This window comes from Penicillium chermesinum (assembly GCF_028974085.1).
Source record: "Penicillium chermesinum strain IBT 19713 chromosome Unknown utg000003l:1.0-5111272.0:1.0-5115320.0, whole genome shotgun sequence".
Taxonomy (NCBI): domain Eukaryota; kingdom Fungi; phylum Ascomycota; class Eurotiomycetes; order Eurotiales; family Aspergillaceae; genus Penicillium; species Penicillium chermesinum.
In genome coordinates, this window is record NW_026695313.1 from 3,150,188 (window position 1) to 3,165,906 (window position 15,719).

The 15,719-nt window shown below is 51.1% G+C and overlaps 5 protein-coding genes across 5 annotated transcripts; 1 reads left to right on the forward strand and 4 right to left on the reverse strand.

Moving 5' to 3' along the window:
• Positions 1-4,007: 4,007 nt before the first annotated feature.
• N7468_004118 (uncharacterized protein) lies at positions 4,008-4,704 on the reverse strand (the record flags this gene model as incomplete). Its single annotated transcript, XM_058473415.1, has 3 exons — positions 4,008-4,111; positions 4,168-4,442; positions 4,547-4,704. 3 exons carry the CDS (start codon positions 4,702-4,704, stop codon positions 4,008-4,010), a joined length of 537 nt encoding a protein of 178 aa, XP_058332418.1.
• Positions 4,705-5,347: 643 nt separating this feature from the next.
• On the reverse strand, positions 5,348-6,511 carry N7468_004119 (arginase; the record flags this gene model as incomplete). Its single annotated transcript, XM_058473416.1, has 3 exons — positions 5,348-5,652; positions 5,697-6,327; positions 6,425-6,511. 3 exons carry the CDS (start codon positions 6,509-6,511, stop codon positions 5,348-5,350), a joined length of 1,023 nt encoding a protein of 340 aa, XP_058332419.1.
• Positions 6,512-7,155: 644 nt separating this feature from the next.
• N7468_004120 (glutamyl-tRNA(Gln) amidotransferase subunit PET112) lies at positions 7,156-9,026 on the reverse strand (the record flags this gene model as incomplete). The annotated part of the gene is made up of 3 exons (XM_058473417.1): positions 7,156-8,547; positions 8,604-8,680; positions 8,747-9,026. The coding sequence occupies 3 exons, from the start codon at positions 9,024-9,026 to the stop codon at positions 7,156-7,158; spliced, it is 1,749 nt and encodes a 582-aa protein (XP_058332420.1).
• A 1,270-nt stretch (positions 9,027-10,296) lies between these two features.
• Positions 10,297-11,794, forward strand: N7468_004121 (uncharacterized protein; the record flags this gene model as incomplete). Its single annotated transcript, XM_058473418.1, has 3 exons — positions 10,297-11,239; positions 11,304-11,676; positions 11,752-11,794. 3 exons carry the CDS (start codon positions 10,297-10,299, stop codon positions 11,792-11,794), a joined length of 1,359 nt encoding a protein of 452 aa, XP_058332421.1.
• Positions 11,795-12,778: 984 nt separating this feature from the next.
• N7468_004122 (uncharacterized protein) lies at positions 12,779-15,273 on the reverse strand (the record flags this gene model as incomplete). Its single annotated transcript, XM_058473419.1, has 2 exons — positions 12,779-15,014; positions 15,074-15,273. The coding sequence occupies 2 exons, from the start codon at positions 15,271-15,273 to the stop codon at positions 12,779-12,781; spliced, it is 2,436 nt and encodes an 811-aa protein (XP_058332422.1).
• Between the last annotated feature and the right edge of the window lie 446 nt (positions 15,274-15,719).

Sequence of the window (15,719 nt, forward strand, 5' to 3'; positions counted from 1 at the left end):
TCTAATCCTAGCTGACTGGGTATGTTAGTATGATAGGACCTAGTATTTCCTGTGCTAATGTATACTTTGGCAATCTAATGACATTGTCGTCGATTAATCAAAAGGATTAAAAGGGAGTGGTTCCATGATAAGGTAGTCGATCTTAGGGACAGTTAGTAGTTATGTGTTTGATATCTGCTCGGCATTCAACTAGGCGAAACGTACCTTTGATCAGACAAATATACAGATACGTTTATCCCCTGGTATTAACAGCTAAATAAAGGCTGAGTCCCTCCTGAAGCCTGTTTATATAAAAGTCATATGGATCTACATTCAGAACAAAGAGGTTCGCTGTCACTTCGCATAGATCATTCATCCACTCAGTCTGTCAAATCGTCACTAGCAGTAAACTACGCCATCTTTCCATTGTATCTGATGGATCCGCTTGGGGAAATAAGCCTTGTCGATGGCTGGCTCAAAAGTAGGACCTGCAGGTCATATTGACAGCGGGGCCAAAATGGGGGCCGTTCACACTAAATGGGCTCCCGGAAGGCTTCCGTAAAACCCAAATTGGGTCGAAGATCGCAACCTCGAACCCAACTCGGCCTAGCCCTGGAGGTCTAGATCAGAGTGACTAAGCCTAGACCTAACCTAGGACTATCTACTAGAGCGCTAGTGAAACATAGTTTAGACCAAATTTATTCTGGCTTTACACAAGGTACACAAAAGCTACTTACAGTACTGTTTTCCGCAAATCTTCGCATGTGGGTCTCCTTATTAGTTCTGCGATTTTTCCTGCCTTTTTCTGCCACCCTAGCGGATCTCCTTGAAACACTATATTTATATCTAGAATATGAGGACCTGTGAAATCGATACCGAAAGTAGTTATCTTGGCGCTAAAATGGCCGCCTTCGTATTGGTGATTTCGGGAAATAAGCTGGTGCTTTATTATCATGAGAGCTGGGAGAACTTACAGATCCGCTCCCAGGAAACACTAACAGAGGTGAGGGAACGACCAGATTTAGATGTCACCAGTTGACCAGGTAAGACGATGATATTCGACGGGAATTGACAATAGGGCTCCGGTTGAACAAAGACTAAAGCTTATCCTTTCAGCTAAAACAGACTGGCCCCTCTTATAAGGAGATTCGCCAGGGGATCTGTCTCAAGTTAGGCCCCAAACCTACCCCTACCAATGAAGGCAAAATGGTCCTTTTTCCCCCACTCTGTTTGCGCCAAATTGGTCCACCTTCGGACTCAAGTCGGTTCGATATCACATCAAGGGGGTCCAATGTCACTTCGACGGAGGATTACCATCGAATTCTTTGTTCGTTGACAAGAGGACCAGAACTAATCATTCAGACAAAGATACAAATACATTACACAAGCACTAAATACGGCTACAAACTGACTAGAATACACATACAATACTACATTACCTAGATGTCACGCACTCCTAGCTAGTCTCAGTGAGTGTGTCCTCAAAGTATACTTCTCTTGGTCACTCTGCAGGCCAAGTGTGTCTCGTCACTCTATTGCAATGCCTACCGATCACACACGGCAACAGGCCTTAGATGCTCAAGTCCTTGGAGGTCTTGCTTAGTAGACGTGGTGCTGAGGGCGCCGACGGGGTCAGGTTCTTATGGATCTCCCCTGCGTCGTTAGGGTTGGTCTTCAAGGCAAGTAAAACAATGAACCGTTGTCGTATTCCAATCTTGGTGGTTCTAAGTAACAAATTGTAAAATCAAGATTGACCGCGAAGAACGAAATACATGTTGCCAAATGAGTGTCCTTATATATCAAGTCCTTCCTGTCAAGAGACAGGCTCGGGTCCTGTCAAGAGACAGGTTCCGCCTGTCAACCGATAGGCACATCCTGTCACGTGTGTGTCATCCTTGACAGATCGGTTAGTCGTAGTTGACTTATTTCCTTCAAACCAAGTGGATCCGTAACACTAGGTACCTAGGTACACTTGAGTATGGCTAGTAAGGAGCTACAAATGACCTATGGACAAAGACCACCCTTAGAGAGCTACAAGACAATTATTACATGCTCCACTTCAAAGTCATCCCAGCTTCTGTATCATTTTTAGAAATGGAGTACTTGTAATGTGTCGCATAGGCATCTTCCTTTTCATCTAACTCGCATGTTTCGTTGCCATACACAGTGTATGTTGCGCAAGAGCCAGTCATCTTCCATGAAAAGGGCTTGTAAGCAATTCCCTTATATCTAAGTGATATAAGCAGAGTCCCCTGGGGATTCGTATACCTTCCACAAGGCATCTCAGTATCTGAAGCTAGTGTGGTGGGGTCCTCGACAACCAAGCAGGGGTTACTCTTGCTATTCTTGTTGGAGCCTCCAATGCAATGATACTCGCCGCTGCAGTCTTTCTTACTGTAAACGGCTATGCCTTAAGACCTTTTTGGGTGTCGCAGAGATAATTGGTACGACTTTCATTGTTTTCAGCGCCAGGTCTGCCCAGAAGTCCAGCTAGACAAGTATGCAAGAGGATAATCTGTTCCAACAGGCCAATCGACGCCAAACATCGTTGTTACGGCGACATCACTAGTGACTTCGTCTTGAGCCGGAACCGGCAGCGCACACACTTATGCAGGAGAGATAGCTGCCTCACAAAGTCCTTTGGTCTTCAGCACTAGAGATTTCTACCCTGAAACCTTTCGACAATTCGGTAAGCGCAAAATGAATGTGGGAACACGACGTTGGAAGCTGGTCAGCAGTCATTACACATGACGGATGAGACATACCAGAAAGGCCTCGAAGAACCTGATAGAAAAAAGCTGCCTTGGTGGCGAACTACGGTTCACGATATCCGTTCTTTGGTTGGAAATATATCCATTTGTTTGAGAGAAAGCTATACTGGGGACCGTGCTAGAACTGGACATTATGCAAAACTTTGGGGTGATGCCCCATTTACCCTATACATCGCACTTCCAACGTAAACTTACATAGCTTCTGGCCTTCATCAGCGACTTATAGTTTACGCGATTACTGAGGCGGGTCTAAACTGCTGATATCCGACCATTTGCTTGGGCGGATTGTTCCATTGGCCTGAGTTCAATGCACAACGTTGGCTATAGGAGCTAAACCCATCAGACCCGTAGTCCGAGCCCTCCATTCCAGGAATCGACTTTCCTTGGTGTCGGAGATCGTTTGACTCATCTTTGCGTAGTAACGCCGTAGAAGATATTTCTGCCATCGACAAGTTGGATTTCTCGAAGTCGAATTATCGACGCTGGGTTCCTCTGGAAAGAAACCCTGGTCTGAAAAGATATGGATAAGCTGACGAACCAATGAACTAATGCATACGGGTCCGCACCGCGATGAAGTAAAGCAGTCGTCATACGCATCAGCGTTTGCATTGGCTATAAACTCCAGCGCCATATGTATAGACACTTGAGGCAGCACAGAGAAGTGAAGGTGTTTGATTGAGATTCAAGTGAAATATCGGAGGATGTGTGTCTTTTCCGGACTGCGCCAGTCCTCAACAACGCCAGAGAAAAGGGATGATAGGTCTTGTAAATGCGCATTTCGGTCGACTCCGGCAGCCATAAGTGATTCGACTCGGGAGCACAACCCCAGTGAAAGCGGCATACCAAATGTTCGGGACGGCGAAGTCCTACTCTTCGGGTGGCAGCACGTTGGTGGTTGCCAATGGACTAAGATCGGATTTGTTGGTATCGCTGCTAGGATTGACTCTGTACTAGCCTAGCACCTCTCGCTTCTGTTTAGCAGGGCTGATAGTTTTGACGAAGGCCAGTGGTGAATCGCCAGGTGTTTCCACTGCCGTGCCAGGAGACGGTTCAGCTGATAGTTTCGGATCAGACCCTTGTCAACAAAGGCCTCAAGTGAGTGGAAGTGTTGTGGGGCCGGTTAGTATCAAGTAGCAGGATTGATTATAGGTCAGTGAAAATACATATAGCTAGCGCCAGGTTCATGCAAATAGAGTGGTATCACAGGACAAAGAAAAGAAACATAAATGGACAAGTCAGAAGACAAAGCCCAGCCCGTTATCGGTAGAAATCCCTATGGACCTGCCAGGACATCACAATCATCCAAATGTAGAAAACGCAATTGACAACCTCGAACGCAAAAGCCGTTTTCCAGCAATTACCTAGCAACCAGTCAGAAACAAGAGCCCCGTTCTCGAACTCCCGGGTTGTCACTTACATATGGTGAGCTGAGTCAACCACGCCAGCGTGTCGATATTATTCCCACGCGACACGTTGTCCGTCACGTAGATCTGGCAATTGTCATTGACATTCCCGACCACGCCGTATAACTGCAGCGCCGTCTCAATCAGGCCCGTTAACCATAGCACGAAGAGGATAAAACTGCCTAAGATCAAGATCCCCGGTAATAAGAGTCGGCGAGCGATCAGGCCAAGGACAAGGAAGATGAAGAATACGCCGAGGGCACTGGATACTACCATGAACGGGAAGAGCCTAGCGAAAACAATCAAGTTAGCATGTGAATACACAAACCCGAGGGAAAACCAGGCGGGGATGTCGACGCAAGCGTCGTAGCTTGCTTGGTTAAAGATACATACCAAGGCGTCCCTAGATCCATTTGGCTCTGCACCGTCATAAACCAGGCGAATATTCCGAGGCATGTTGCTGAGCCCGAGAGGACGACAATCAGCCAGATGTTGAGTTGGATCTCGGGCCAGTGGTAGTTTAGGCGCACGATGCGCTCGCTTTTAGGCATGGCGGCGATAGCGATCGGGGACCGATTCTGACTCCAAATTCAGGATTGGCGTCGGAGGAGAGTTTTGTTGCAACTAGGGTATGAAGCGATGGGGTCTTGCTGTGGGACCGTCTTTATCGCGGCTGTTCCATGTACTGGAAATGCGGTGTTATAGTGATGACTGCGCGTGGTGTGCGCCCAGGTAATTTCTTTATCGCCTTATGAGTGCCTTGGCATAAACGCGCCCTTGCGGGACGGATCTTCAGGTACGAAAGGTACTTCTGCTTCGATTGCGAGCTGGCGTGGAGGGGCGCGATAAGCGACAACTCATTGGGCGCGGAGTAGGAAATTGGGCGCAAACAAAGCGAGCGGACGACCTGCTGTCTCCGAGCACCCGAGAAAGGCCCCTGTAAAACGAGGAGTGTGAAGATAAAAAAGAACAGGGGAGGGAGGTTGGAAAACCAAAAACAGTGGGGGATGACGTTCGGAGAAATTGAGGTGGCAGGGGATCTAGCCTCTTCTTGTCAACCCGCGCTACGATTCGCAATTCCAACGGGGATCATTACAAAGGGCCGAGTTGCCTCACTTCTATTATTCTCCTTTCTAATTTATTGAAATCTACTCCGGAGAGGGACCGAAAATCCTGAAATGTCCAACTCTGGAATCACAGAAGGGTATCGCCCAGCGCGCTGCGGACCAACGAACATCCCGCGCGAATAGTCTCCGCCGCACCAACCGATTCCAAACTGGGGTTCACCTCGACCAAATCCATTGCGACCAGGTTACCGGTCTGGTGGACACACTCGCAGATGAAGTCACCTTCTCGCAGAGTCAGCCCTCCGCGCACAGGCGTACCTGTGCTGGGCGCCCACTGGGGGTCCAGCGCATCGACGTCGAAGGACAGATGAATGGGGGGTGTCATTGCCGATATGAGCGAGCGCCATCTCGACAACACGACCAATACCATGACTAGACAAGGAAACGCAGCAGTTAGTACCAAGGCTAGAAGTTACTCGGTAGACCGGTGTAACCTGAAGAAGGGAGGTAAAAGATAACATACCGATCAATATCGTGCATGCTGAATGCCTTGATCCCGTGCTCACGCAGCAGCTTCTTCTCGCCGCGGTCGACATCACGTAGGCCGATGTAGACCAGCTTGTTTGTGTTCACGATGTGCTCGTCCTGAAGCCACCCGAAGATATCGCGTCTCTCTTCCCGGGCCAGCCGGGTCAAGAAGGCCATTGGCATTCCGTGGATGTTTCCACTCGGGCTCATCTCGGGAACGTTGATGTCGGCGTGGGCGTCAACCCAGATCACCGCCATTTCGCGGCCGAGGCGTTCCCGGATAGCCTTGCCTGTGCCGGAGATGGTGCCGATGGCGATGGAGTGGTCGCCGCCGAGGGTGAGCACGAACTTGCCGTCCTTGGCGTAGTTGTAAACCTGGGAGCTGAGGCGCTCAGTGACGGCGCTTACGGCGCGAGGCTTTTTCATGTTCCGGTGGTCTGGGTCTTCTGCTGGGATGTCGTTCTCGTAGTAGTGGACGGTGTTGTCGTGATGGATTTCGTATTCCAGGTCCTCTTGGAGTTGGGTAAGCAGGCCGGCTTCAATGAGGGCCATGGGGGCTGCCTCAACGCCCTTCTTCATCTGATGCCAGGAATAACCATGTTAGCAACCCTCGTGGATGACGTTTTCTCTGAACGAGCGTAATTTGCAGCCGGATCTCTGCTGCTGTCCTTCTCACCTGGCCGCCATTGAACCCGACAGCCACCACGCCCAGCTGCTGTGGGTGGCTGAGGAAACGAGAAGTAATAGTTGATGGTTGCGTCATTGGGCAGTGTAGATGTGTAAAGGTGAGATCAGAGGGTAGATCACAGGGGAATTCAAGGTGGGATGGGAAGCTCGATATTGATCGGCGATAAGATAAAGGACCCAGATCAAAGTGGACCGGAGAGGGGAAAGATCGGATTGTTGTCAAGGGACAAAGGGGGTATGATCAGGGCATTCAAGTTGATAATGCAAATGAAGAGACAAGGTCTCCTTTATAGCCTTCTATCCCGGACCCTCTTTTTCTCCCCGGCCCTGGTCCCTTCCGACGTGCGTGGTCAACCATCGCTAAAAACTGCTTTTAGGGATCACGGCGATCCGCCGGGTTCTCCATCACTTCCGTTAAGTACAGGTCGAGGAGAGCTGCCCCGTTTAGGGTCGCAGTCTGTCCCACTGGGTCGCAAATCAGGAAATTAGCGAGGGGCTGAGCCCGGCTCTTTGCGTAATGAATATCTGCATTGCTTTTTATCAGCAGAAGACGTCTGCAGAGGTCAATGGGCTGTAGGTTTGGGAGGAGCCTCTGTGATTGGGATCGTCTACGAAGGGAAACCGTCAGAAATCGAAGAAGTAGACGAGGGTATCATTGCAAAATCCAACGAATCTAAACGGTACACTTTCTAGTAATACAGATGTTCTACATTCCCTCAACTATTGGAAGATCAGTTCGCGAAGAATCTCCTCCGCCTTTGGTGCTTCAACGCGGCCTTTTTCGCCCGTGCGCATCATCTGCCCCACGAACCACCCCAGCTTGCCCATCTGCTTCTTGCTGCGGATCTGCTCCACCATCTTGGGGTTCTGCGCGATCGCCGCCTCGGCCAGTGCCAGGTACTCTCCGCGCGATAGCGGCCGGAGCAAAAGGTTGTCCTCTTCTAAGATCACAGCCACTGGGCGACTGTCGCCATCGAAGATCCCCGCCAGAACTTGTTTGGCAGTGGGCCCGGTGATAAGTTTGCGCTGGAGATGATCGATCAGTTCAGCCAGTGACCGGGCCGGGACGACCGTCGCATCCCAGGCCCGGTCTGCTTTGGTGAGAAGCCCACCCAGCTCGTGGAGAACCCAATTGCCTGCTACGCGCGCCAGAGTATCGCGCGAGGACTTCTCGGGGCTAGAGTGGATCTCACGAAGAATATCGACTACATCTTGATAGTATTCCAATCGGGCGCCATCATCTAATTCAATCAATGGTTTAGCGTCTTCGATCGACAGACCATACGCTGGTCCGATGAGCTGGAGGACAAGAGAGTCGGGAGACGTGGGGAGGTTCTCCTGAAGGCTGGCGATTAGGTCCGCGCCGATCCTGAGAGGAGGAATATCAGGATCGGGCATGTACCGGTAATCAACCGCACCTTCTTTCCCTCGCAGCAGACGAGTCTCGGTACTGCCAATGGTCCAACCTCGCGTTTCCCCCTCGACTACTCCACCGCTCTGGAGGACGGCGATTTGACGATTCTTTTCCGCGACAATGGCGTCCTCCACAGCTTTGAAGCTACTGAGGTTTTTGATCTCGGTGCGCTGCCCAAGCCCGCTAATTCCATCGTACTCGCACTGGCCAGGCGCCTCCCCTCGGCGGCGAATTGAGACGTTCACGTCCGCACGAAGCCCGCCTAGTTCCATACCCGTAGTCACAGCACCGCAAGCCTGGAGTATTGATTGTAGTTTCCGGACGCAGGCCGCAGCAGTAGCCGGGGTGTGGATCTGAGGCATCGTGATGATTTCGATGAGAGGATGGGATACACGATTGAAGTCGAGCAGTTGCGTAGAGGGTGGGTATTCCTGGGATTTGGCGGTATCCTGCTCTAGCTGGACCTGCTTGATATCTATGCGGATCTTCTCCCCATCCTCGGGGGCGATACCATCGTAGTCGAACAGATCCACGTAGCCGTTCCGGGCAAAGGGCTCATAGTATTGGGTGATTTGGTATCCGGCTGGTTGGTCTTGGTAGAAATAGTGCTTCCGGTCGAATCGGCTGACGGGCTGAATCTGACAATTCAATGCAATAGCTGCACGAAGGGCTGGAAGGAGGGTGGCAGCTTGAAATTCCTGCTTTTTGTGTGAGATACTGTTCCTTGGTGCTACTATAACTGTATGGCACGAACCGGTTGGCTGCCCGGAAAGGCTAGATCGAACAAGGCGACATTCGTGTTGGGGACGTCACTCGAGGAGGTTGGTGCACCTATTTGCGAGGGGAGAAGTTAACAATAGAAACACAGTTGGATTGGGGGCGGAGGGGGAACTGTACGGGAGAAAAGCTTTGCAGCCGTGTCCAGCTGCGCGTGAATCTCCACGCCAACGGTCAGCTCCCATTGTTGTCTCGAGGCCTCTTCATTCTCTTTCCGCTGTCGTTTCTGGGCCTTGAGAGACTTTGCTTCTTGCTTGAGTATTTTGCGGAGTGGGACTCTGTCCGCCGAGGTTGTCGAAGGTGTCGCGGATTGAAGACTGCGGATTGAGGAATTGATGCGCGCGGGGGGGTATTGATGGGCGTAGGGTTGGTCGGCATCTGTGTGATGCACCAAGTGCATGAACCCGGCCGAGCACGTTGGTAGCGCGCGAGGGCCGTAACATGGTTGAGAGATAATCGGAATCTGCTGGTCGCTGGATTCCCGCCAAATCGCCAAAAGTATGGGGCCCAACCGGGGGGGTTCGTCTAGCCGCCCGATCCTTCAGGTTCACGATTCTACTAGTAGCGACTCATGCTTCCCGCTAGGTTCATTAGGGTTTAAGGCGTTAAATACCCAGTCTATCCCTGTCCTTCTATCTTCCCAAAACAAGAGAAGCACTGGACCCCATGCATGTACAGTATTCGTAGAAATGCTACACAATTCTTGTCCCACCGACTTCCCAGTACAGAAGCAGCTGCAGGCAATACAAACAAGGCGATTGGCGTCTGCAGAGACGGTGGCACGACCGGTTACAACCCACTTCGGTACCTAAACGGGGCTTTGGCGCCAGACCGCTAGATACCCACAAGTAAGGCGTGAAAGGATCGACAAGGGTCGCCAATGAAGGACTCACGGCTTCCATCAGACACACATGCAGCGTCATTCCGAGCCACGCCCGATTCGCGTTCTGGCTATGGCCCACTTCGTGATTCCCCGATTTCTCCCTCGGTTTTCTTCCTTTCAAACTCATCCTGAGAGACTGTAGCAGAGCTGAACCCCCCCCGCCAATTAAGATCGGCAGGGACTCGGCGTCTCAGCGTTGGTCATCTCATCTTGTTCTCCGTCATTGGTAGATCTGAAGCCTCCGGCGCTTCTCATCTGCCTCAGGTTGTCGCAGGTTCCCTGCATCCACGAATTGCAGCGCCGCGATCCCCCGGCCAAACGCCTCGCTGGATTTAGTCCCACCAAACTCGTTTCGTGCTGACGTGCCGATACATTGACCTCGAAGGATCCAACCTGGGTGATACATATACTTGCTTTGTATCCATTAGCGTCCCAAATCAGGCGCGGGGAAGACTTGAGACATCATATGGCCTTTCAAACTCCCCTTTCCCACCTCGATCCGTTCTTCCTTTTTCTCTTTAGGTCATTGCGCAGGAACCTACGCCCCTAGATTCCATGGCGACTGGTCTAATCGGAATCTGACCCCTCGCGGCTCAAGACGGCCGAGATTCCATTGACCCCATCTCAATCTTCATTCCCCAGGATATGGGTCACTCTGCTGCAAGCCCCAATCTATACTCTGCTTTCTACGACATGCACCACATTTAATCGCCGATATTGACCATCATGCTACGTACCAGAAAGGTCAAGAAGGAGGGAAGAAAGAGGACCTCGTCCACGGCCTCTCATGCCCCACAGGCTGGTCCTGTGGAAGCCTCGAAATCCTCCCCCCCCAAAACAAGATCCAAGACCGCAGGTGGTGCCAGAGGAAAAGCCTGCAGCGCAAAAAAAGCCTGTCCCCAATGTATTCCAATTTCTAGAAGCCACCGACGCCTCGTCCTCCTCAGAATCAGAGTCCCACTCCGACTCTGAATCGTCGGAGGGAGAATCCTCCCCTCATACAGCCATCGCGAAGATCCAGTCCCCTAAGCCGCGGTCAAATCCTGTGTCGCCTTCTTTACTGGCATCGAAGGCCAATGCACAGAAGTCCCCTACATCCTCTACTAGTATATCACGGAACTCTAGCGGCTCCCGTCCGCCAGTACCATCGGCCCCGTCACCACCTCCAAGGAAGCAGATGCAAATTTCACGGAAGCAGCAGAAGCCGTCTGCCAAATCACTTACAGCACCATCGCCACCTCCTGATGAATTTCAATTACAAATAACTCGCCCGGAAAGCTACTATGCATCCAAAGAGACTGCTTTACACCGCCAGCCACTTCCACCCTCACCCCCAAGCAGCCCAGAAGACAGCATCCATCGCGGTATACCTACTCGCCGAAGGGACTCGAGTGCATCAGAAGTATTGTCGGGTTACGGCCTCGTTGCTTCATACCTCACACGGTCCTCTGCGGAGGAAAAAGGCTCATTCCCTCCATTGTATCGACGCTTCGAAAGTGTCAATCATCGGGTGCTGCTCCACCTTCAAGATGAGATATCGCAGATGGAGGAAGATTTACAGGCCCTCGACGAGTATGAGGAAATGCACCGTGTAGCGGCAGCCGAGAAAGAAGGCTCCAAAGTCGTTCCCGCATCTCGCCGCGTGGAAGCCCAGACCCAGGCCTACTCGACTCTACATTACCGGCGCATGGAGCTGATGGCTGCCTTGACTCAGAAAACCGAACAATATAGTAAGATCTACACCTCCAACCCACTCCAATAGCTATGACTGACCATCCCAGACAATGCCCTTAGTTCCTATAGTAAAGTCATCCAGACACTCCCCTCGTGCCTCAGAAGACGATATCTCCAACTACCGCTCCTGGATGAAACAACGCAATCCCATTGCCGCTTCTGAGACCAGATTCCTAGACCGAGGCTCCGATCTTGTGTCTCTCACCCCGCGCCTCGCCTCATCGGCGGCCTCCGCCCCTGTGTATATGTCCACCTTCATCGCTGCGGGGGCGATCCTAATGCCACTGCTGGCATTCAGCCTGATCGCGGAGTTTGCCGGCCGACTCGTCGTGGTTACAGTCATCGGCGGTGCAGCCGCAGCCATTGCGGCCAACTATTCCGCCGGCATTGACACTTTGATTGACTCGAGGGATGGCTGGAAATGCGCTTCTGTGTGAGTAATTTTTTTTTCTTTTTCTTTTTCTTTTTGGTTGGCTTCTATTTTCAAGTACTAACATGGAGCCCGTAGGTATTTTGGCTTCATGACTATCGCTGCGCTGTTCATACCTTAGTCTGGCTTTAAGGCTATGCTTGGTTAGTATTATAATGATTCATGAATCCCGTGTGCTTTTATCTCCTATGTGACTTCTTCCTGCTGTTTTCATTACTCTGGTTTTTTATGGGATTGTCGAGGTTTTCTGTCGTTGAACAAACCGGAAATGCCGGTCTCTCGATTGAGATTTCTGCACTCAATAGGATGACAACGAATTACACTCTCAGGCAGGTAGAGGGAAAGGCGTCGTATTTGGGTACTGGTTTAGTCTACGCGGCCACATGGAACAGGGCACTCCTGTCTTTTGAAACGTGGCCGAAGGGATTGGGAAGGCAGGACCTTAGTGAGGACTGGATGGGGTGTTTATGGACTTGACGCTTTTGCTGAATGTATCAATTAGGAGAAATGCCAACGGTTATGTGCAATTTTCAACTCTGTTGGACGGAATGCCGTTTACCCCGTTCTACCTCTGTGAATATTAAGATCAACGTGGAGGCCACGACGAACTGGATCGCGCGACGAAACTCCAGACCGAGGCTGTTCATTGCGGAACTATTGTAGCACGGAACACATTGTAACGTATTAGAAACGAAAGCAAGCTTCTCCTCATCTAAGAATACCATAAAACGAAGCAAAAGCTCAACAAATTCGCCGGCAACAACCACACCACCCAGGACAGAACCCTTGTAGAAACCCATGCACACGTACGCGCCAGTCACTGCATTCTTCCAGCGGGATATCATACCAGAACTCAAAATAGAAAAGATTGAGAGCAGAAAGGAAAAGGAAAGGAAAAGAAAAGAAAACACAAAAACACCACATAAAGCCATGAAATATGAGGATAGAAAAAATGACATTAACAACACAGGGGTGAAGAATTGAAGGTTTAGCGAAAAGATGGACATTGATGCCTGGATCTTAAGACATAGCTGTCTAGGAAGGAGAAAACAGATTAACGGAACCGACGAGAATTTTTCATGACATAGATAGATACCAGTCTCTCTCATGACGGAACGGGGGTTCCGTTCGGCTTGCTACCAGGAGTCAAGCTACCCTCTGCCGAGCGGCGGGCATCGAGACTCTGGGGTTGAGGTGTTGAAGGGCTTTGCCGGTTTTGCTGGGCCGCTAACTGGGCCTTGTTGCGGTCGATGAGGGCCGCCTGCTCTGCAGCAGTGCGAATATGTGGAGTGCCCTGAGATGGTGTCTGGTTCGCATATGGCAACCGCTGGGTCGAGCCAGCAGGCAGCTGTGGTGTGCGCGCTTGAGGAGTTGCGCTAAATGAGGTTTGTCCAGGGCGCGGTGTATAGCCTTGAGGAGTCTGTTGGGAAACCCCGTTGGGCGTGGGACGCTGAAATTGAGGGACATTATTGGCCTGGCTGTATTGAGGGTTCGCTTGCGAGTACTGGGGGTTGTAAGGGCGCTGCGGTGTGCTTGGTGGACGACCGCCAGTGTAGCCGGGGGTGAAATTGACCGATGATGCGGGTTGACGGCCTTGCGGAACTTGGTATCCACTTGTAGGGCGAGTATTGGGTGTGTAATTGCGTTGACCGTATGCACTTTGAGGCGCTTGGTAGTTGCCAGGCCGTGAGGCGGATGGAGTAGCGGAGGCCCGATTCGCAGCAGCGGCCGTTTGAGCTGCAATGGCTGCAGTACGTTCTTGATGAAGGGTGTAGTCATCCTTCTCCATAGTACCACTCCAATCAGGGTTCTCAATAATGATCTTTTGGCTGATGTTTAATTCACCCAACTGATCGCCATCAACCTTGGCCACAATGTAAGGTGGCACAGCACTGACTAGAGCCACCAAGCGGGACTGCAGAGACTCATAAACAGCCCGTTCCGCATCAGACGGCTTATCAGCTTCGCCAAAGTCTGGAAGGGGTGCTTGCTTGGATTCGGACTCTTCTTTATCCTGCTGTTCTTCCTTGCTTTCCTTGCCGGAGAATAGAGCATTGATCCTACGGGTTTTCTGGTAGGAGCTCAAGGTCTCTAGGAGCCCAGAGATTTCCGCTAGGACATCGTCGACTTCTCGATCGGCAATATCCTTCTCTTCCTTTTCGGTTGATTCATATTCAGCAAGGTATTCAGCATAGTCGCGTGGTTTAGCATCCTTGATGACTTCTTCTAGAGTAGAATCGTCAATATTGTCGATGGCCGCAATATCCACTTCATCCTCTGCCTGTGCCGGGTACTGCAAAGAGAGAAGCGATCGCAGACGCCTTGCACCTCTTTTCCTCCACCACACAGCATTCCTCTCATCGGCTTGTACAATTGCCCCCGAGCTATCGTAAGAAGGGGCAAATGACGAGTAGACTCCCTGAAATAGAGAAGTGTCTTCGTCAGTCCACAGAGCTGGATCCGCATGCCTTGAGGCGATGTCTGGCTGGGCGTTATGTTTTTCGACCCGGGTCCAGAATGCCGGCGATGATGTGACTCCACCATACTGCAACCATTGAGTGGCAGGCAGCGGTGCAAGGTTATAGTTATTTGTACCACCAGAAAAGTTTCCTGGATCTAGAAGGAGATCGAAATGATCTATCCATGGGTCTGTCGTACTTTGATGAAGTCGCTTGCGAGGGGGTTCATACTTGGGCAAGCCCGAGCGAGGAGCAAACACTTCTCCAAATGTTCTCTTTGATGTTGGACCAGAGTTCAAGTTGTATGGAACAACCCTGGTTGTCGAAATTCCGTTTGGCAAGGCGCCTTCACGGAGGTCTTCTTGCACCTCGACGATCTTCTCCACTGTCGAATCGGCAGATTGTAGAGGTACTTTCACGGATTTCTGTAAACTTGAGAAAAGTTGCTTTGGATTTGACTGGCTTCCACCGAAGAAGGTCAGAGCTTGCTTGTCCTCCCGGGAACCAACATGAGACGGGGCGGAAGAGATGTCTTCGGCATCATCTTCAGCCTCAGTCTTGACATCCACCTGATTGACGAAAGACTGGCCAACAAGGCTGTTCATATGCTTCTTGAACGCGGCGATGCGATTGACCATTTCAGTCAACGGAGTCCCATCAGCTTGAGTGCCATTCGATTGATTTCGGCTTTGCTCGATTACAGCAGCAGATGCCCGCTCGATGTCGGACAGAAACTCTTGCAGGGTACCATAATGATCTGCCTCCACGCGTGCTTGGATCGTGGTAGTTTCTGGATCATTTGACGTTCTGGCGCGTTTCGTTCGGGGCTTCGCAGCAGAGATAGGAAATGGACAGGACAGAAGTTTGAGCTCAGTATCGTGCCTGGAATCAAGGATTAGCACACCGCATCGAGTAAATTAATGCTGCCCGGTGAAACTTACTTGAGGAGGAGACTAATTAAATTGCGCAAGGTCTCATGGAGGTTGGCTCTATCTTGCGAAGTAGAAGAGCCGGCTTCGGACTTCTCATCCTGGGCAACACGCTTCCTCTTTGCTGGGGTTGCGACAGCGCCCACGTCCGAATGGGAATCGCCATTTACATGGGGCATTGATGCAACATCCTCTCCTTCGTCAGCGCTCATGGTTGCGAATTGCAGGTTTCCCGGCGGAAACAAGATCGGTAGATGCTCTCTTCGACGCGGTCCACCGTACCGGAGGGGAGGGGATAAGGAGTATTGAGGGGGAGCAAAAGGAAAGTCGAGGGTTTGCGACCGAGCTGGTTCTTTAACCAGAAGTCAATGGATAGTTGTGTAGAGAATTGTGGGGCGGATCTTGCAGGCTAGAAGGATGAGCTGCGAGGTTCGCGACAGGATCGAGAGGATGAGATCGCGATTAGTGAATAACACGGTAGAGGCCCAGGCCCGGGTAGGCTGGGAGTAAATGGGCAGGAAACTCGAATAGGAAAATCAACCGGGTGAAAAGCAATGGGCCCGGTTTTTGGGACTTTGCCTTTTTTTTTTTTGGCGGATCTACGGGTGGGAAGACGAGGCCGACAGCGTTTGCGTGAGACGCAGAAATGGCGCGTGTT